Below are 22,041 nucleotides of genomic sequence, written 5' to 3' on the forward strand. Positions count from 1 at the left end.
TAATTCTGAATTCCCCAAATGATCCAGAGATAGACTTGGGTGGCAGAGATCAACAGGACAGCTCTTTGTTTAACTTCAGCTGCAGCTCACTGAAAAACCCAGACACACCCAAGCTTTTTCTCAAAGTGAAACTAAAAAGCAGAACCAGAGCTCAGCTCCACCCACACTCTGGCCTCACTGCAGTAACATGAGCAGCTAACCATTTCTTAAAGCGACATTCTCATGACATCCCAGTGTTGCTGGGTTTCATCCGGGTGCTCCGGTTTCTTCCCACAGTCCAAAGATGTGCAGGTTAGGTCAATTGGCCGTGCTAAATTGCTCCTTAGTGTCCAAAGGTTAGGTTGGGTTAATAGGTTACGGAGATAAGGTGGAGGCGTGAGCTTAGGCTTAAGTAGGGTGCTCTTTCCAAGGGCTGGTGCAGATTTGATGGGACGAATAGCCTCCTGCACTGTAAATTCTATGATTCTAAAAGTGGAGACAGACTGCTTACTGCTATGCCCCTTTGACTGTGATGACTTTGGTGGGTGTCTCCTTTTTCTGGTGGCTTGGGGGGTCCTGGCCTGTTAAGGGTCTCCTGCTCATGTGCACCCTCTTCAGCCTGACTTGCGAGAGGTGTTGGGGTCACTGGTAGAGGGGAAGTGGAGTGGCAGGGCTCCTTTGGAGTGTCCTGGATTGAATCCCTCAGGGTGCCTGGCTGGTACTCCTCCTCCCAGGCACACGGTGCACCTGGAGGGAGGTCGAGATGTCCTGTCCCCTCCTCGCCTAGCCACTGCTGTACGGAGTCAACGCCTAGAAAGATGGAGTGCAGGTCTGTGCGCATATCCAGCAGCTAGCTGTGCATTCTGCTGCACTTGGATTTGAGGTGATCGCCACCCTTTTCATAGAGGCAGCCAATCGTTCACAGGCCAGAGCCACAACACTGCACAGAATGTGGATGGAGTCCTCCAGCCTTCAATGCAATCTGCGCGTTGCCTCTGGCAACTCTGCTTGATGTTTCCCAGCCTGTTTCTGCATCTTCAATGTTGGACTGAGTCCAAAGGCTGCTTGGAGCTCATCAGGGGCCTGGGCTCCAGCAGGCCTCTTGAGTGTCAGATATCTGGGCTGTCAATTCCTCTGCCAGCTGTGGATCCGTGTCAGTGATGTGATTGTGACCCAGAGCCTACCATAAAAATTGGACTCACCGGGGTGTGTGCATGTGCACTGGGGAAGGGTGCAGGCGAGCGCCATGATGGTGCATCTTCTGAAGCTTCTGAGGCATCCTCCTTAGATGTAGGTATGGGTTTGGGACAGAGGCTGTTCTGGGGAGCAGTCCTCCCCCATTTCCATACCTGGGATGGAGAAAATAAAGATTTAGTATTGATTAAAGAGGCTCTTAAATTAATTACATCTCTCACTCACTGGGCGTAACTGATAACTGCAGACTGGAGACATCCTCACTGCCTTTCTGGGGGAATCCTATCTCACCCTCAGCATAGGCATGGTCTGCTTCTCCCCAGCTAGCTTGGCAGCCATCTCCTCAAAAAGGGTGAAAACCCTGATGCCCAAATTCCAGCAGCATTCGAGGAGCTCTTGTGCTTGTTGTGGGTACTCGCCTTCTGCAGAAAAACAGAAGGATTGATTATCAGGCCAATGGTTGTCATTATTGATTTTCATGCCAATAGTAGTTGTTGATAGGATTAAGAAGCTGATTGACCTGCAACTGATATGAGATTAAGAGCATGACGTGTATGGCACACAATCAGTATAGATGTCCCATCTGCTGGTGAGCGCTGCAACCCAAACCCCTGTGTGGCAACCCAGTGCATTTGCACGCTTAGATTGCCTGATGCCCTTATGAAGGCATCGGTCTGCAGTAGGGGACTGTGCATTTACCCTGGCAGAGCACAGCATATCACTCATCCTCTTGCAACACTGCTGAGAATTTCTGCGCCAGACACCACAGGCACTAACTTCCAAACTCTGTTCAGGCCACCATGGTCACACGGGAGGCTTCCTGCTCCTTTTATGGGGAAACAGTACCTGCTGCCTTTTCTAGATGGCCTGGAGGAGAGTCTGCAGGGAGACCTTTATAAACCGTGGAGCAGAATGTTGTTTTCTTCTCTGTGACATCCTGGATGTGTAATCTAGAGCTCCTGACCGGAGGTGAGTGAATGACTGTCCGGATGGCTTGTAAATATCGCACCCGGACCTTCGAGCCTGCAGAGTAATGGCAGGTGTGGCGAATTCCTTCCCGGCCCCGCCATGAGAAACGGCAATCTCTGCATGGATGCATACTTAATGAGAGCTAATTAGTGCAAAATAGTGCATGGTGAACGGTAGCATAGTGGTTAGTACAATTGCTTCACAGCTCCAGGGTCCCAGGTTCGATTCCCGGCTTGGGTCATTGTCTGTGTGGAGTCTGCACATTCTCCCCGTGTCTGTGTGGGTTTCCTCCGGGTGCTCCGGTTTCCTCCCACAAGTCCCGAAAGACGCGCTGTTAGGTAATGTTAACATTCTGAATTCTCCCGCTGTGTACCCGAACAGGCACCGGCATGTAGCGACTAGGGGCTTTTAACAGTAACTTCATTGCAGTGTTAATGTAAGCCTACTTGTGACAATAAATATTATTATTATAAGAAGATTGAAAGTAATTTTGAAATGTAGTCACAGATGTAATGTAGGTAATAAACATTAACCAAGGCCAAGATATCTGGCCCTGTCATGGTGGGGCTCGTCCTGGGAGATTTGGCAGCCTGGCCAAAAGTCCATTGACTTTCGGTGGGACTGGACGATCCCAGTGGTGGGTGGAGCCGGAGAATCCCACCTCGAGTGTTGCACTGTAGTTTAAAACATTTAAAAGAAACAAAATGTTTTTATATTCTTTGTGTTATAGGTATTCCTACACCAGTGATGCCACGGATGCTGATGTATGCCACCTACTTCCCACTGCAGTTGTCAGATAGGAAGATTTCTTTACTTGGACAAATGGTAATAGTTGCCTGCGCTGTTTTACATTATGAGACATTTTATCCTTGACCACTATTCTGGAGATAATATGATGGATAAATGTTGCATCCAGTATTGCGGTTTTAGTAGAGCTCTTTGTTTAGGGGCTATGACAAATGCTTGGCTGAGATTCACAAACTACAATTATCTCAGCAGGGTGTTCAGTGTTCACACTTTGATTGAAAGCTAAAAGAAGCTATTAATAGATTAATGTCTTTGCTATGGGATCTTAACAGCAGTTTGTTTTGTTTCATAGGAGATTAGTTATTTGAATAAGTTGAAAAGCCTTGAATGGATTTCATGAATGGGAATTTTTCCATTACCAAGTGTATATGAGTGAGAGCTGTATTATATTGTCAAAGATTTATAGTTTTCATCGCCAAATGGCTCCTAAGGTCTGCCCATTCTGGCTGAATGGCTATGGAGAGCATGAGAGGCCATGGGTTATCACTGAGCTGCCATGGAGGGTACGAGAGGCCATGGGAGGGAGGTGAGGGTAGAGGACCAAACAACTTTTAAAACAACCAGGACAAAGTCCCAGAAAACCAAGGTGGATCTTCTAACCATCCGCTTTGGGATCTGCACACCTCTGTGGCAGCCGACACACTGCTTCCAGAGTTGGAAGATCTGATTCTATCTTGGAACCCTCTCTCCCCCTCACTCCTGGAGAAAATTTGCATGTTTCGTGAACTTTTACTGAGGCAGATCTGGTGATGCCTCAATCAAAACCTGGCCCACAGTCTTTGTTATTCTCCAGGGAGCTCATTTGGGCTACCTTCTATAGTTATAGAAATAAATATATAAAAAATTAACCATAGCTTAATGTCTATTGTTTCCCCCTTCTGAGTTAGAAGTTGTGCATTCAGTTCTCCAGAGAATCGAACCTACAGAGGACAACATGTAATTGATGGAAAAAGGAAAGTGTCATGTGGAACATCTTATAAGGGTGGTTCCCAATAGGTGGACTGTGAAAGACAATTGAATAAAAGAAGGAAGTTTTTCAGATCTGCCTTCCTGGACAGAAAATCAATGTAGGTCAAGGACTAATCTTTCCTACCATTGGGATTTTGCTCATGTTTGATTTCCCAAACTTCTGAACTCCTTTGCATCAGGAGTGTGCTGTTATTCTGGATTACACTGTATTCCTTGGTCGATGTTACTGTCCATCCCTCCGTCTCTTCAAGGAAAACATAGAGATAGTAGTGAGAACGGCATAGAATATCGGGAAGTAGAATCAGTATGGGTGGAGATTAAGATTAAGAAAGATCATGAAATGCTGATGGGAGTAGCTTATGTGACCCCAAATAATAGTTCTACCATTTGGCAGAACATTAAGCTAGATATAATTAGAGATTGTGAGAAAAGCAATGGAATAATCACAGGGAACTTTAATTCTCATATTGATGTGTTGGGTGTTCTGGATCACAAACAAGTCACCAACACTGGAAGTGGTGCAACTCTATTTTATTATAAGGTTAACTATATTAACATACTTGAACTGTGGGTAAATGCAATACCAGCTTTAACTGTGGACCCTTGCCTAGTCCTAACCAGGTGATGCACTCAGCACATGGTGAATGCCTGTGTTGCAGGCTGTGAGCTCTGCACTCCGAGCTGGCTGCTACTAGAATGAGCGGGAACTCTCCTGTCCCCTGTCTTTATAGTGCGTGTGCTCTCACTGGTGATTGGCTGCGGTGTTGTGTATGCTGATTGGTCCCACTGAATGTCCATCAGTGTGTGTGTGTGTCTGCACCATAATATACTGGTGTATATTATGACACATATGAACTGGACAAATCTACTTGGCAAAGGTAGGGTAGAAGATGAGTTTGTGGAATGCTTTTGCAACAATTTTATACATCATACTTTGTGGAACCAACTCAGGATAGAGCCATTTTAGATCCAGTGTTGACCCATTTGGTAGGGATAATTTGCAATCTCAAAGTAAAAGATATACTAGAAACAAGTTGTCATAATGCAGCTGAATTCCTTGTTAAGGTTGAGAGTGACATTCTTGAATCCAAAAAAAGAAGCTTAAAAAAAATACATGGGTGAGAAGGGAGAGTAAGCAAATCTTGATTGGGTAAGTAGACCAAAAATATGGCATTAAATAAACAATGGTAACCATTTAAAGAAAAAACATTTTCAACAAAAATACAATACCCCATTAAAAATACCCAGTGAGGAAGATCCATCCATGGTTTACAAAGGAGTTAAGAACAGAAAAAAAGACTTCCGGATGAGATCATGGAGTGACCGGTCGCACATTTGGTGGCTTCCGCTCGTGGTGAGGAACTAGAGAACTGGTCACGCAGGCAGAATATAAGGATCGTGGGTCTGTCGGTGGGGAATGAAGGAGCCGATGCTGGCGCATATGTGGGGAGGATGCTGGGGATGCTGCTTGGACAGGATGCATTTGCACTGTCGTTGGAGGTGGATCGAGAGCACAGGGCGCTAATGAGGAAGCCGCAGGGGAAAGAGCCACCGAGGGTGATGGTGATGCAGTTGCACCGGATCCTGGACAAGGAGCAGATTAGGACATGGGCAAGGCAGACGAGGCAGTGCACCAAGGAGGGCAATGAAATTTGAATATACCAGGACCTGGGTGCAGAGTTGCCCAAGAGGAGGGCGAGTTTCAACAAGGTCAAGGCAACCCGCTGCAAGAAGGGGGTGAAGTTCGGACTATTGTACCCGGCACGTCTGTGGTGACCTACGAAGGCCAGGAATTGTACTTAGGATCGGCGGAGGAGGTGGTAGAATTTGTCAGAGACAATGGACTGGCAGGAGATGGTGGACTTTCAATTTTTTGTGGAGCTGTTATTATGATGTTGCTGTTAACTTCTGTTCGGGGTCATTTCTTTCTTTTTCAGCTTCAGGTCTGTTTTTTGTTCTTTGTCAGGGGACGGAGAGTTGGTCTCTTTGTTTGGGTTTGGGAGGGGATGTTTTTGGATTGTTTGCACTAATGTTCGGGCGGGGGCGGACATCAACAACATGCTAGGCGCCATGGGCGGGCTAGTTCACGGAAGCGCAATGGGGGGTGAGAGGAAGATTAGTGGGGGGACGGGGCAGGAGTTGTTGCTGGGGGCTCTAGGGGTGCAAGTACTGCTGAAAGGGATAGGGCTCGTAAAATATAAGGGTAGGAGGATTGATGGCGGTGGGGCGCAAGGGCGGGCCTGGGGAGGTGCGGAGCACGGGCCAGAGGCTGGCCCAAGAGGGGCTATGGTTGATCGGCAGGGGGGCAGGAGGGGCAGCAAGGTGCGCCCTGACCAGGCTGGTCACATGGAACTTGCGAGGATTGAATGGGCCGGTCAAGAAGGCCTGTGTGTTTACACATTTAAACGATTAAAGGCGGATGTGGCCATGCTGCATGCGATGCACCTGAAGTTGGGGGACTAGATTAGGTTGAGGAAAGGATAGGTGGAACAAGTGTTTAATTCAGTGTTGGATTCTAAAACGAGGGGGATGGCGATTGTGGTCAATAAATGGGTGGTGTTCGAGGTGGGAAGTATAGTGGCGGTCTCTGGGGGGAGGTACGAATTGGTAAGTGGGAAACTGGAGGGGATGCCCCGAACTGGGACGACATAGAATTTATGAGGCGGGTGGTGGGGAAGATTCCGGACCTAGTCTCACTGGCTGAATAGGGGGGGACGGGGGGACTTTAATACGGTCCTGGATCCGAGATGGGACCGGTCGAGCTCGGGAAGGGTGTCAGCTACAGATCAGGGGCTCTGGGGGTTCAGGGAGCACATGGGGGGGTGGGTGACCCGTGGAAATTTGGGAGGCCGAGGGCGAAATAATTTTCATTTTACTCTCAGGTGCACAAGGTGTACTGCCAAATAGATTTTTTCGTGGTAGATAAGACGTTGTTGGCAGGGGTGCTGGATGTCGAGTAATCGCCAATGGTGGTGTCAGACCATACCCTGCACTGGGTAGATTTTTTACGAGTGAGTAAGGGGGGGGGCAGCGCCCTCAATGGACGTTGGATGTGAGACTGTTAGCTGAGGAGGAAGTGCGTGAGCAGGTGGGGGAGGTGATCCAGGGGTATGTGGAGATAAATGACACGGAGGAGGTTTCGGCACTGGGAGGCACTGAAAGCAGTGGTCGGGGGAAGTTCATTTCGATTCAGGCGCATAGGGAAACGGCGGAGCGGGTGGAAATAGAAAGGCTAGTGGAGGAAATCCTGCAGGTGGACCGGAGATATGCAGAGACTCCGGAGGAAGGGCTGCTAAAGAAACGCCAGAGGCTGCAAATGTAATTTGGGTTGGTAACCACAGGTAAGGCGGTAGGGAAGCTGTGAAGGGTGAGAGGGGTGGTATACGACTAAGGGGAGAAAGCGAGCAGGATGTTAGCGCACCTTTGAGGAAGCAGGAGGCAATTGGGCAAATGAAGGACACGGGAGGGAACACATTCTTGGACCCGGCGGGGGTGAATGGGTTGTTTAGGGAGTTTTATAGTAAACTATTTAAGTCTGAACCCCTGGCCAGGGAGGCGGGGATGAGGAGGTTTCTGGGAGGGTTGGAGTTCCTGAAGGTGGATGAAGAGTTGGTGGTGGGCTTGGAGGCGATGCAATCGGGTAAGGCCCTGGGACCGGATGGGTACCCGGTGGAATTCTACAAGAAGTTCTCAGGGGTGTTGGGACCACTGTTGGTAAGGGTCTTCAATGATAATAATAATAACTTATTGAGTCGGCTTCAATGAAGTTACTGTGAAAAGCCCCTGGTCGCCACATTCCGGCGCCTGAATCAAAGGAGCTGAGAGTGCTCCCCCGAAGTTGTCACAGGCTTCGATCTCCCTCATTTTAAAAAGGATAAGGACCCGGAAAACTGTGGGTCATATAGGCCGATCTCTCTGTTAAATGTGGATGCCAAACTATTAGCGAAGACCCTGGCCACAAAGATCGGGGATTGCGTCCCAGGGATAATTGTGGAGGACCAGATGGGGTTCATTAAGGGGCAGTATTTGGCGACCAACATTAGGAGGTTGCTTAATGTAATCATGATGCCTCCAGAGGAGCACAAGGTGGAGGTGGTGGTGGCCATGGACCCAGAGAAGGCCTTTGATCAGGTGGAGTGGGAATACTTGTGGGAGGTCCTGGGGTGGTTTGGGTTTGGGCAGGGATTAATGGGCTGGGTCCGGTTGCTATACCAGGCACCGGTGGCGAGTATGCGGACAAATCAGGAGAGATCGGACTACTTCAGGTTACGCCGGGGGGGGGCAAGATAGGGATGTCCACTTGCCCCACTGTTGTATCCCTTGGCTAAAGAGCCGTTGGCATTGAGAGCGTCGAGTGTCTGGCAGAAGGTGGTGCGCGGAGGGTGGGTGGAATACAGGGTCTTGCTTTACGCGGACAATTTGCTCCTGTACATATCGGACCCTCTGGGGGGAATTGGAGGGATTATGGGGATATCAGAGGAATTTGGCCTATTTTCGGGACACAAATTGAATATGGGCAAGATTGAGGTCTTTGCGATCCAGGCGAGGGGGCAGGAGAAGAGACTGGGTGAGATGCCGTTCAAGGTGGTGGGAGGGAGCTTTCGATATCTGGGTATCCAGGTGGCGCGGGAGTGGGAGCAGCTGCATAAACTGAATTTGGAGCGGCTGGTAGAACAGATGAGGGGGGATTTTCGGAGCTGGGATGGGCTCCAGTTGTCATTGGCGGGGCAGATACACACAGTTTAAATGACGGTCCTCCCGAGGTTTTTGTTTGTTTTCCAGAGTCTCCCAATATTTATTCCCAAGGTGTTCTTCAAAAAGGTGAATGCCGAGATCTCGGCATTTGTTTGGGCGGGTAAAATCCGACGGGTGAAGTAGGTAGTGGGGTCGGTATGGGAACAGGTGGAGGTGGCCTCATGTAAGGGCACAGGTTTGGGGGCACTGTTAATGGCACCTCTGCCATTCTCACCGGCTCGATACTCCACAAGCTCAGTAGTAATGGCAGCCCTGAGGGTGTGGGGACAGTGGAGGCAGCACATGGGATTAGAGGGGGCATCGGTATGGGCGCCGATATGTGATAATCACCGGTTCGCTCCGCGGGGGGTGGACGGGGTTTTTTAGGGGTGGATGCGGGCAGGGATCGAGAGATTATGTGATCTATTCATTGATGAGGGTTTCCCGAGCCTGGAGGAGGAGTTTGAGTTGCCAGGGGGAATGTGTTCCGGAACCTGCAGGTGAGGGATTTTGTGCGGAGGCAGGTTTTGACATTCCCGCACCTACCGTCCCAGGGGCTACAGAAGCTGGTGTCGAGAACAGGAGTAAGAATGGGGAAGGTCTCAGAGATCTTTAAGGAGTGGGAGGGGGCCCCGATAGTGGAGGTGAACGTGGAACACAATTGATTCCAATGAAAAATGATGCAGGATTCGCCAGGTCTGTGATTAACACTCGGGAGGCTGACAAGCTGCAGCATTAAATACACATTACAATCCCCACACACACTCATCCCATCCAACAAGATGGCACTGGTTGTGCTGGAGGTAGCCCATCCCGCTGATGGGTTGGCTGAGGTCAGAGGGCACCTAGAGGGTTGGCCTGGGGTGGGGGGACACCTGTACAACCCGTGGCCCTAAGTTCACAGTGGGCAGTTAGCAGCGTGCGCAGCTGCATAGCTGCCTTGCCGGCTGCGGAATGGTGTTCCGTGCCCATCCACCCCTTCCCCACAGCCCAGCCCCGCTACTCCTCCAGCCCTAGAAGAAGCCCCCGGCCAGCGGCACAACTGTCAGCATAATATTGTAATGTTGGGCACTTTCTGTATCCCTTCTCTCAATCAACAGCCACCAATACCAGTTCCATGACTTTTAAAAGCACAAGTGAACCGCGCCACCAGGAATCGGCCCATTGGAGTCAGAGCATCGTTGAGGCCCTGGGGAATACCAAAACAGGCCCGTTAATGATATGCAAACTGTGTTTACTGTATGTGCGTTCCGGACTGCATTGATGCCGCTGTCGAGGTGACGGAGAATTGTGATTTGGCATCAAATCAGCGCCCGCTGCGATTTTGGCGTCGGAACCTATTCTCCGCCCAATCGCATTTTGTGATTTTGGCCTTACTACCTTTCTAATGCTGCAAAGAAAGGTAGTTAGCCTAAGAATTGGGAGAGTTTTAGAAGCAAGCAGAGGGCTACAAAAAATGTAATTTTAAAAAAATTTAATGTATTCAATTCAGGTTTTTTTCCAATTAAGGGGCAATTTAGCATGGCCAATCCACCTACCCTGAACATCTTTGGGTTGTGGGGGCAAAACCCACGCAAACGGGGAGAATGTGCAAACTCCACATGGACAGTAACCCAGAGCCGGGATCGAACCTGGGACCTCGGCGCCGTGAGGCAGCAGGGCTAACCCACTGCGCCACCGTGCTGCCCCACAAAAAATGTAATTAAGAAAGGAAAAAAAAGATTGTGATAAAGTAGCTAGAAATATAAAAAAACAGGTTGAAAAAGTTTTCAAAAGTACATGAAAAGGAGAGAAGCTACAGTAAAAATTAGTTTCTTGGAGGGAGAGATAGAAGAAATTATTATGGGGAATGAGGAAATGGCAGAGACACTGAGCAAATTATCTTTCCCTGCTCCTATTTCTTAGGTTCTTATGTTTACATTCATGCAGCAATTCTCGAAATCTCAAATACTGCAATCAGTACACTACCATGCCCATCCTAGGTTTTGTTTCGATTCAGTGAGTTTGTGCTTCTTTTGCATCTTGTAGGCTGATTCTTCAGAGAAGTTGCGACACTATGGACTTTCCCATGCACATAGCCACCCAGTGCTGATTACAAGGACCAGGTCTTGTCCCCTCGTAAACCCACCAGAGATAATTCCAATTCCACGGTGGAAGCTTATCCGACCACGAAATCGTGCTCTTCCAATAGCTGATCCAAAAGGTATTGTTACTTTAAATTTGACAATTGTTATGATCATGTGGGGTTCTGGAAGCCAAAGTAACCAAACTTTCTCGAACAACACCCAAATGAAGGAATTACCACAGGATTTCACTTTTTGTAACTTTCTCTCACAATAAACATAAATCAATGGGCAAATCATACTAGAACAAAGTTAAAACTCATACTTGGAATAACAGAGACAACTGTCACTGTCTGGTTGAAATGGAACTGCTGACAACCCTGTCCCCTTTTCAAACCTCCTGTGATCATTGAATTTAACAAATTGGAAAGGTGTATAGGTTTGTTTTAATACTCCCCCTCCTTCTCAAAATTGTACATTAATAGATCTTTAGCATCCAGCTCTTCTGTTTCTCTTTGTCTCTGCTTCTTTATTTTAACTTCCTTCCTATTGGTACTGTTTCCAGTTCAATGCTTGCCAAGTCACATGCATCAGTATTTCTTATTAATCTGTCATGGGAGTGTCCCTTTAAGAAATGTTATTGTCTTATCACATGGCTTCAGTGATGTCATTGTGTGGGTGGAGCTGGGCTGTGGCTCTGTGGGTTTTACTTTCACTTTGAGTTTGGACTGGGTTTGAACTGCACAGGTTTAAAGGAGTGTTTCTCTATCTTCATTTTAAAAACTGTTTCCAGACTACTTGATAACTTAAAAGATATAATTGATTTTTGGAAGGAATTCAAACCTGCTGTTGGAAAGGGGAAACAGAGTATCAATAACAAGACTTATACCAGTAAGAATACCAAATGCTGGGCCACACCTTTGAAAAGGGGTTTCTGGTTTTACTTGGATTTTGTTACTGAATTGGAACAGCTAAAGGGGGAATTAATTAAGAGGTATACATCGATTACTGTAGCTGTGTGGGGTCTTTATGTTTGTAGTTGATAAAAATGCTGACTCTGTGTGTTTACACAAATGTTAACTGAATTTGTAGAATAAAGCTTGTTTTTTGATTAAAAGCACCTAAGAACTCTGTCGAATAACAACTGAAATGCAGGCTCTTGTGCTCATCGTAACCAAAATCAACAGTTATAGGTCAGAATAACGCCATAATATACTTTGGTGTTTTCTAAACTCGAGCACATAAATCAAAAAAATTACAAAATTACAATTGATTTTTTTTCACAATTGACACAAATATTTAAGTAGTTTTTCAGATTTCCCAAACATTTTAAAGTAATTACAAATTTTCCTTAATGCTACTGTTTCCAGGTCAAAGCCCACCACACAAGTAACATTATTTACTCTTTATAAACTTTCAATTTTTTTATGTTGCATCCATGTATTTTCACATTGACTCTTTTTTTGTCTTGTGATCTTGAAAGTTAACAGGAGATACTAAATTTGTGATGTACAAGTCTCCGTTGAAGCAGAAGAGTAAGGGGTTTGAAGGGAGAACATTTGTGACTAGTAACTGATTAGAGGCACATTGGAAATTAGTAAAATAAGGAATCGAAGATAACAGGATAGATTGGAAATGCTAATTTCAGATGTTGAGATGATGATTTCACGGCTGGTAGATCCTGATTGAACTCCTGTCATTTGCTAGTCTATCCATTGTCCTTTCATCCTTCCCTCCCCAAACATTTGTATAGTAGCTTGGATGTACTAAAGAATCCCAACATGCTTCAGAGACACATGGTGCAGCAGAATTTAATACTGAGCCACGTAAAGAGACGTTAGGGCAGATGACTAAAATCTTGGTAAAGTAAGTTTCTTAACAAAAGAGATGTGGAACAGTTTATGCAGGACACTTCAGAGCCCAGGATTCCAAGGGCAGAAGGCACAACTGCAATGGCGAAGCGAGAAACCCATGTTTGTGGAGAGACTAGACCAGGCTGAGTGCAAATAACGCAAATAACTCTTTGTATGGCTGGAGAAGATTACAGAGATGGGAAGGGCAAGGCCATGGAGGGATGAGAAAAAGCAGATATAAATTTTAAACCAGTGTAGATCAGAGTGCACTGCTGTCATGGAAAATGGGCAAGGTAAGGTATGGACAACAGAGCTTTGAGTCAGCTAAGGTTTAGAGGGTCGAAAATGGAGACCAGCCAGGGCTCTATTGCAGAGTACATGCTGCTCAGCCAGCCTGCACTTGCAAAACCTATCCCAAAAAGTTGATTGTTGGAAGTGATTCTGCGAGTGGGTCGCATTTGCTGAACAATCCTGACTGTGCTGATAGTTACACTAACAACCAAATTATGATTTGTCAGTCAAGCTCGTAATGTGGATCATTTATGCTTGTTGGAAGCAACATACATTCATACACAAGGATATGTCCCTGCAAATAAAAGGAATATGTTCAAGCCTTGGGCCTTTTTTGAATTTCTCAGAAACCGGAGGAGCCCACAGTTCACCATTGTTTTTTTCTTTTATTCATTATGGGATATGAGCTTCGCTGGCTGGGCCAGTATTTGATGTCCATCTCTATTTGCCCTTGAGAAGGTGGTAGTGAGCTGCCTTCTTGAACCACTGCAGTCCATATGGTGTAGGTACACCCACAATGCTGTTGGGGAGTTATTTCCAGCTGAGCGGGGCCACGCGCAGTGATTATGATTGACAGGAGGGGTGGGAGGGGGGGGGGGGGTGGTGGGGGGGGGGGGGTGAGAGACCTCTGGTCCGCACGGTAACGTGGAACGTGTGAGGGTTGGGGAGTGCCGGTGAGGCGAGCTAGAGTTTTCTCGCATTTGAAGAGCTTGAAAGCTGGCGTGGTGCTGCTGCAAGAGACCCATTTGAGGGTAAAAGGACTGGGTGAGACTTTGGAAAAGCTGAGTGAGTCAGGTGTTTCACTGGCTTTGATAACAGGGCCTGGGGGGTAGCAATACTGGTGGGTAAGAGAGTGAGATTTCAGATGGAGACATTGGTGGCTGACTGGGGCGAGGGGCAACAGGTCCATTATGGAGACAGGTGCTTTGGAGGGGAAGTTGATGGTGTTGGTTAGCGTGTACACCCCAAATTCAGAAGACGTAGGGTTCGAAGGTTATGTTGGCTGCCATACCGAATTTGGATACGCATCAGCTAATACTGGGTGTTGGGGGGAGGAGGGGGGCTGGAATACACTACTGAAATAAGTCTAAGCCACGTTCACTGACCCCCTCGGGGGTGGGGCTGGAGAGGCTGCGTTTATGAACGAGATGGGGGAGCAGACCGGACCCATGGAGGTTTCTGCATCCACGGTGTAGCGAGTATCCTTTCTTTTGACCAGTGCATAATGTGTATTCAAGGATCATGGGGAAGGCGTTGTTGTCGGGGTTGTAGAAAACGAAAGTGATTCTCATCTCAGACCAAATATGGATGCCAAGATTCTAGCTAAGGTAGATTGGAGGAGTGCCTCCCGAAGGTGATTGGGGAGGATCAGACGGAATTCATAAAGGGCAGCAGTTGTCTCCGCTTTTGGTGGATGTGGTTCTGGATACGGGACCAGCACAGTGGTTGGCATGGAGGTTGGATGTGGGGCTGCTGGCTGACCTGAATTTCTGTGCAAAGCTGGGAAAGGTGATTGAAGGTTATGTGAGGTTTAATAGGAACATGGAGGTTTCGCCGTCAGTGGTTTGGGAGCGCTGAAGGCGTTGGTAAGGGGCGAGATCATTTTGTTTCAGGCTCAGGTGGACAGGGAGGCATCAGAGGAGAGGCAGCAGTGGGCAGAGGAAATCTTGGAAGTGGATGGGAAGTATGTAGAGGATTCTACCCTGGATGTTCTGGTGAGGAGAAAGGAACGACAGGCAAGGTTTGACTTTCTGTCCACAGGAAAGGCGGTGGATCAGTTAAGGCAGGCGAAGGGGGGTGTTTATGAGTATTGGGAGAAGGCCAGTCGCTTGCTAGCAGACCAGCTTCACAGGCATGTGGCTGGAAGAGAGATTGTTCAGGTCTGTGATGGGGCAGGAGAGTTGGTGCTAGTGCCGGAGCAGGTGAGCAAGGCATTTGAGGAATTTTATAAAAAGTTGTACAGGTCGGAGCCTCCAGGGGATGTGTCAGATATGAAAGAGTTTTTGAGGGGGCTCGAGTGTCCCAGAGTAGGAGAGGAGGAGAGGGCAGGTCTGGAAGAGCCAGTGGTGATGGAAGAGGTTCGTGCGGCAATAGGGAAGATGCAGATGAGATGGGTAAGGCACCGGGACGGATGGGTTCCCGGTGGAGTTTTGTAAAATGTTTTTGAATAAGTTGGCGCCACTGTTGGTGGACCTATTTGAGGATGCAGTAGGTAAGGAGGCACTGCCAGAGACAATGGGACAGGCATCCATTTCGTTGCAGTTAAAGAAGGAAAAGGACCCTGCGGAGTGCGAATCGTATAGGCCAATATCTCTCTAAATATGGATGCCACGATTCTGGCCAAGGTGTTGGTGCGTAGGTTGGAGGAGTGCCACCCAAAGGTGACTGGGGAGGATCAGACGGGATTCGTAAAGGGCAGCAATTCTCTTCGAACATGGGGCGTCTGTTACATGTGGTGCTCTCTCTGGCAGAAGGGAGGGTGTTGGAGTTAGTGGTGGCTTTGGATGCGGAGAAGGTGCTTGATCGTGTGGAGTGGAATTTTTTGTTTGCGGTGTTGGAGAGATTTGGGATTGAGCCTAAGTTTGTAATATGGGTTAAATTGTTATAAAGGGAACTGAAGGCGAGTGTGCGAACGAATGAGGTGAAACCGAGGTTTTCAGTTACATCGTGGAACGAGGCAGTCGTGCCCCATATCCCCCTCCTGTTTACGCTTGCGATAGAGCCCTTGGCCATAGCGCTGAGGTGCTCGGATAAGTGGAAGGGGATAGTGAGGTGGGGGGGGGGGGTTGGAGCATAGGGATCTCTGTATGCTGATGATTTGTTGTCGTACATCTCCAAACTGGGTTCTTCATTGGGGGATATAATGGGACTGCTCAGGAGATTAAGGGTTTTTTCAGGTTATAAATTGAATCTGGAAAAGGAGTGTTTTTTGGTGTTTTTTCCAGGGGCCGGGTCTGGATGGGGGCTTGCCGTTCGAGTGGCAACTACCCACTTGGTATTTGGGAGTACAGGTTCAGTATTGGGCCCGGCTCTGTAAGTTGAATTTCACAAGCTAGGGTAAAGCTGGATTTATTGAGATGGGACACTCTTCCACAATTGTTGGTAGGCCGGCTGCAGGCGCTTAAGATGAATATTTTGCCACAGTTTTTATTTTTATTTCAGTGCCTCCAAGTCTTTTTGTCCAAAACCTTTTTATGGGGGTGGGACGGTTGATTTTGTCAGGTGGGCAGGTAAATTAGCAAGGATTAGGAAGCAATGCTTCAGAGAGGGCGGCAGCCAGGGGACCTGGCCCTTCCAAACCTGTTGTACTATTGGGCGGAGAAGGTGTGGTTTGGGGCAGGGAGCTGCAGGCTGTATGTGTGAAGATGGAGGCAGGCCCTTGTAAGGGGTCGGGGCTGCGGACACTGGCAACGGTTCCGCTCCAGTTTACCCCAGAGAAATATTCGTTGAGTCGGTGGTGGTGGCGGCCACATTGTAGATATGTAAGCAATTTTGGCTGCACTTTAGGTTAGGGGCAAGGGAATCATGGGTTTGAGCAAGGGAGGATGGATGCTATGTTTTCGGGATGGGAACAGTGGGGTGTGATGGAAATGAACTACTTATTTCTAGAAGGACGGTTTGTGAGTTTGGAAGAGTTGGGGGAGTGGTTTGGGATTCTGCGAGCGAGGAATTTTCAGGTACAAGTAGTTGCGGTTAAGGTTTTTTTCAGACTTTTCCGGTGGCACCACCATCCTCATTATTGGAGGGGGGGGTTGTTGTTGGTGATGAGGTTGGAGGGAGGGGTCATCTCAGCGAGTTATGGAAGGATGTTGGCGGAGGATATGGTGTCATTGGAGGGGATTAGGATATGGTATATTTAAACAAACTTTATTCCTAACACAGTATTAAACTATCTTCAACATCACACATGATAGTTTACAATTGCCCCTAAAACAATGCTAATCAATACAATGACACAACACCCATTAACTAAAAACAAAAACTGTTTTAGATACAGTTAGCACTCAGGAATACTTGCTGAATAGAGATGTCTTGGACACTCCACTTTGAGAAAGAGATCTTTTGAGACTGCTGCTTTAAAGAATAATGTAAGAATAATGCAAAATATCTGGCTGTATTTCTTTAGAAACCTTCTAGCAAAAAAACTAACTCTGATAAACCTCAACATCTGACAGCTTCAACCCTTGGCTCCTCCCATTCACTACATCATCTAATTATCTACTCTTAAAGTCCATTAGCCCAAACTTTTACGATACTTTAATTGAATCTCTGGTTCTAAAATTCCTAGCTGTCTTTCAAACCAATATTTTTAAAAACATGACCACAGCAGTCACAAACTAACCCAGGCTTTTAACCCTTACTGCACCAAATACATACAATGCAATATACAATGCAATATATCTGAAATTCCTACATTCATCACATGTCCCCCTTAAAAATAATGAGCTAGCAATATAAAAAGATGAATTTCCAAAGCTGTTCAACTCTAAACATTACTGATTACTAAGCACTACTAATACTCTTAAGATACATATCATATTACATTTCAACATGAAAATATAAACATGAGTATAGTCCATTTCAGTCTTTTTCTCCCTTCGAATGTTCCAGTCTTCACATTTCAAAGCTGTGATAAAGCATGTGCATGTGGAGTCACGTTTTCTCTCCCTGCTACATGTATTAAAGTTAAATTGTTGTAGCAATAAACTCCATCAAAACAAAGAATTCCCAGCAACATAAATGTCAAAATGTTGCAAAGCCAAAAACTCAATTTCTCCTTCTCAATGGTTGAATATTTATTTTTGATGAATATTTGGTTTCCGAGAAAAATAACTAACAGGGCATTCGATTCTTTTGTCCTCTTCCTTTCACAGTACAGCACCAACACCCACATCACTTGCATCAATTGCCACCCTAAATTACTTGACATAATTAGGTGCAGAGGGGGCACAATTTTCAAATGCCGCCTGACATTTTGTTGTCCACTGAAATTTCCTGTGCCTTTTCAGAAGATTAAGTCAGTGGAGCACCCACACTGCTAAAACTTGGCATTGATTTCTGGTCGAAACCACTCATGCCCAAAAGTCTCCAAACTTCTCTCCTCGTTGATGATATTGAAATCTCCTCGTTGATGGTATTGACAGCTCCCCAATAGCTTTTGTTTTCACATCCGTGGGGCCACCTGACCATATCTAATTGTATGGCCTAAGAATGTGACTTGAACATTCGCAAATTCATTTTTAGCCAGGTTGACGATCAATCCAGCCGTCTGTAGTCGATCAAATAATTCCTTTAAAAATGTTCCAAATGCTCATTCCACATTTGATTAAACACCTCAAATCAAGGTACACTGCACAATTATTTAGTCCAGAAATTCTGTTGGTTAACCTTTGGAATATTGCTGCCCGATTCTTAATTCCAAATGGCATAACTTTAAACTGATATAGATTATTTAGTTCACAAAAGCCAAAACTTCCTTTGCCCTGTCTGATAAAGGTACTTGCCGGTATCCTTAAGTAAGTTCAAGTTTAGGAATAATATTTGTTTGTCCCACCTTTTCAACACAGTCTTCCAAACGAGGAGTAGCAACGAATTTGACTTGGTAACTGCATTGACTTTTCTATAGTCCACACACAATGAGCTGGATTCTCCGTTCCTGCATCTAAGTGCCGACACCAATGGAGGATCCGTGGTATTCCACCACGGAAAACTCGGCGGCACACCAGCACCGATTCCGCTACCGGTGAAGGGCTAGGACCAGCGTTGCGTTAAACACCCGCGGAACGTGCGGAAAATGGTGGGAGAATCACCAAGTCCGTGCTGGACACGCACAGGGCTGACAAGCTGCAGCCGTGCATACGTTTACGCCCCCCATATGCCCGCTCTCTCTCTGCAGCCGCCACACCAGGCTCACGACTATTCAGACCACACGTGGGCCGTGCCATCTGTAACTCAGCACATTGGAGGCAGATCGCGGGTGGGCCTGATAATGATATGCAAACGCGGTTGCGACTGCGCGTGCCTCGATGATGCCTATTTGGAGGGGTACCCTGGCAGTGCTAGTCTGGCACCTTGGCAGTGTCACCTGGGTGCCAAGCTGGCATTCTGTGCATGTGTGATCGGGCCGGTGTTGCCCACCGTGGGTCTTTGAGGGTGGGTGCCGCCAGGGGGTGGGCGTTTTTTTTTGTGGGCCTCGGAATTCGGGACGCCATTTAAAAATTAAGTCCCGATCTCTCACTACAATGGGCAGTTCCAGTGAACGGAGCTCCCAGTTGTAAAAAACAGATCTATGTGCGGCCTTGGTCCCGCATTTCCTGTTTAGGCCCTGTCATGTTATTGACCCTGGGGTAACACGGACTGCAACTGGATGCAGTTAGACTGGAAAGCAGACACCAAACTTAGACGTTGGTTCAATACGATTTATTGAACTTCTGTAACAAGGCACACAAAAAAAATGTTGTCAGTTGCTTAGAGCATATACGATATATATACAGATATGACTATTTACTGCGAGTGAATGCATATGTACATGTAAGGTACTCCCACACCGAAGTGGCCGCGCCGTCGTGAATGCCGCCGAGGTTCACGACGGCGTGGAACGGCCCCGGTCCCGACCGATTCAGGCCCTGACAATGGGCCAGGATCGGGGCTGGGTCATCTACACGGGCCAGGCCTTGTCGCCCGCGTAAAAGCGGCGCGCGTAGATGACGCGGCCAGCGCCGCATAACGAGCGTCATCCGCGCATGCGTGGTTGCCGTCCTCTCCAAGTCCGCCCCGCAAGAAGATGGGGGACGGATCTTGCGGGGCCGCGGAAGGAAGGAGGTCCTCCTTCAGAGAGGACGGCCCGACGATCGGTGGGCACCGATCGCGGGCCACCCCACATTCCAGGTGAAGCCCGGTGCAGGATCGCCCCTCGCCCTCCCACAGCCCCCCCCCCCCAGCGTTCACGCACCGCCCACGACTGCAGCGACCAGGTGTGGACGGCACCGGGGGGGAACCCGCCGTTTTGGCCTGGCTGCTCGGCCCATCCGGGCCTCAGAATAGCGGGGGTGCCGGAGAATCGCCATTTTGGGTGTCTCCGGCAATTCTCCGACCTGCGAAACTCGACCGGGCCGTTCCCGCCGCTTGGGAGAATCGCGGGAGGGCATCGGACCAGCGGCCCCGGAAATTCTGGCGGCCCAGGCGATTCTCCCAACCGGTATGGGAGTGGAGAATCACGCCCAATGTTAATCAGATCCAGAGCCACCACCAACTTCCCTGCTCTATCCCTCACTTGAACAATTTCCCCTACTGCTGCCTCCCTCCGGAACTGACCTGCTAACATATGCCCCGCCTTATCTCCATGTTCGTAAACTGCACCCCTTGCTCGTCTCAGTTGGTGCACCGCCTTCCTTGTAGATAGTCGGTCAAAGCTCGCCTGTCGTTCCTTCCTCTTTTCCAACTTCGCTGGGTCCCCATCTTCTGCATAACTCCTATCTACCTCCAGCATCTCATCTATTACCCTTTGCTGCTCCAATCTCTCCTCTTTGTCCACTCTGGCCTCAAACGAAATAACCTCACCACCGCCTTTAGAGCCTCCCAGACAACTGCCTTCGACACCTCACCCGTACAGCTGAAACCTATATATTCTTCAATTACCTTTTCAATTTTTTCACAGAACCCTTGGTCCCCCAACAGTCCCACATCTAATTTCCACCCCGGTCTCTGCACTACCCCCTTCTCCAGTACCATATCCACCCAATGTGGAGCATGATCTGACACTGCAATTGCCGAGTATTCTGACCCCTTAACACCAGCCAACAAAGCCTTCCCCACCACGAAAAATTCCATCCGCGAGTACACCTTATGGACTGCTGAGAAAAACAAGTACTCCCGTTCCCTCGGGTGCAGAAACCTCCAAGGGTCCACCCTTCCCATTTCCACCATTAGCCCAGCCAACGCCTTCGCCCCCACCTGATGGGGCCAGCGAGTGCGGCCGTGATCTTTCCAACCTTGGCTCCTGCACCAAGTTCCAGTTCCCCCCCACTATCAGTTCGTGTGTGTCCAAGTCGGGGATGGCCCCAAACACCTTCTTTGCGAATCCCACGTCGTCCCAATTGGTACCGTATACATTTACCAGCGCCACTAACCTCCCCTCCAGCGCCCCTGTCACAATCACATATCTTACCCCCCTGATCTGCCACCACCTTCTCCATATGGAAGCATACTCTTTTGCTGGCCATTACTGCTACCTCTCGAGCCCTTCCGTTAAATCCGGAGTGAAACACTTGACTAACCCAGCCCTTTTAAGTCTCACCTGGTCCTTCACCCTCAAGTGAGTCTCTGCAGCATTGCTACATCGGCTTTCAAACTTTTAAGCTGCGCAAGCACCCTTGACCGGACCTCCTAACCCCCTCACGTTCCACGAGACTATCCTAACTGGAGGTCTCTCACCCCCCCCCCCCACCCTTCTTATCCACCATCATCATACCACCGGGCCCTGCCCCATGAGCCTGACCCGCCTCTATCCATTATTAACATCGAACCCCTTTCCCCCCTCCCAAAACCCCCCCCCCTACATTTCCTCTTGAATAAACATTACCCAGCATCAAACCCTCCCCTCCCCCCCTCCCTAGCCGACTTTAGTTAGGTGACTCTCCCCGCCAAGGTATACCGTCCCCTCCCACCCAGTCCCAGAGAAAGAAAAAACAAAAACAACAATCCAACCCATACCATTCGCTAACATAAGATATAACCGTCGCAACACAATGCCAATCAGTCCAACCAATAACTTGAACTCTGTAACAATGTGAAGTGAAGTAAATTACAATACAAGTCAGTAAAAAGAGAGTTACAGCATTTATAAATTTTCCAGCTCCCCAATCACAGTCCACAGTCTCTTCCAGCTCCGCTCCTCACGTCTGTCCCAAGCCTTCTGCCCTCACGAACACCTCAGCTGCCTCCGCTGTCCCGAAATAAAAGTCTTTGGCATCATACATCACCCTCAGCTTCACCGGGTATACCATACCAAATCGCACCCCTTTTTTGTACAGTGCCACCTTTACTCGCCCGAACGCCGCTTGTCTTTTTACCAACTCCACCGTCACGTCCTGGTAGATTCAAACTCCAGCACCATCCCACTGCACCTTGCGCTTCTGCTTCGCCCAGCTTAACACCTTCTCCTTCATGCAGTACTTATGGAA

At 48.0% G+C, this 22,041-nt stretch overlaps 1 protein-coding gene across 4 annotated transcripts in view; it reads left to right on the forward strand.

Moving 5' to 3' along the window:
* Window positions 1-22,041, forward strand: part of adgb (androglobin) — a 612,248-nt gene that overhangs the window by 249,430 nt on the left and 340,777 nt on the right. For all 4 annotated transcript variants that reach the window (XM_072504722.1, XM_072504733.1, XM_072504728.1 and 1 more), the window contains 2 exons: window positions 2,873-2,967; window positions 10,681-10,855. In XM_072504722.1, coding sequence (XP_072360823.1) covers window positions 2,873-2,967; window positions 10,681-10,855 — 270 coding nt within the window. The remainder of the gene's footprint in view (window positions 1-2,872; window positions 2,968-10,680; window positions 10,856-22,041) is intronic.

This window comes from Scyliorhinus torazame, chromosome 1, assembly GCF_047496885.1.
Source record: "Scyliorhinus torazame isolate Kashiwa2021f chromosome 1, sScyTor2.1, whole genome shotgun sequence".
In the NCBI taxonomy this organism is placed as follows: domain Eukaryota; kingdom Metazoa; phylum Chordata; class Chondrichthyes; order Carcharhiniformes; family Scyliorhinidae; genus Scyliorhinus; species Scyliorhinus torazame.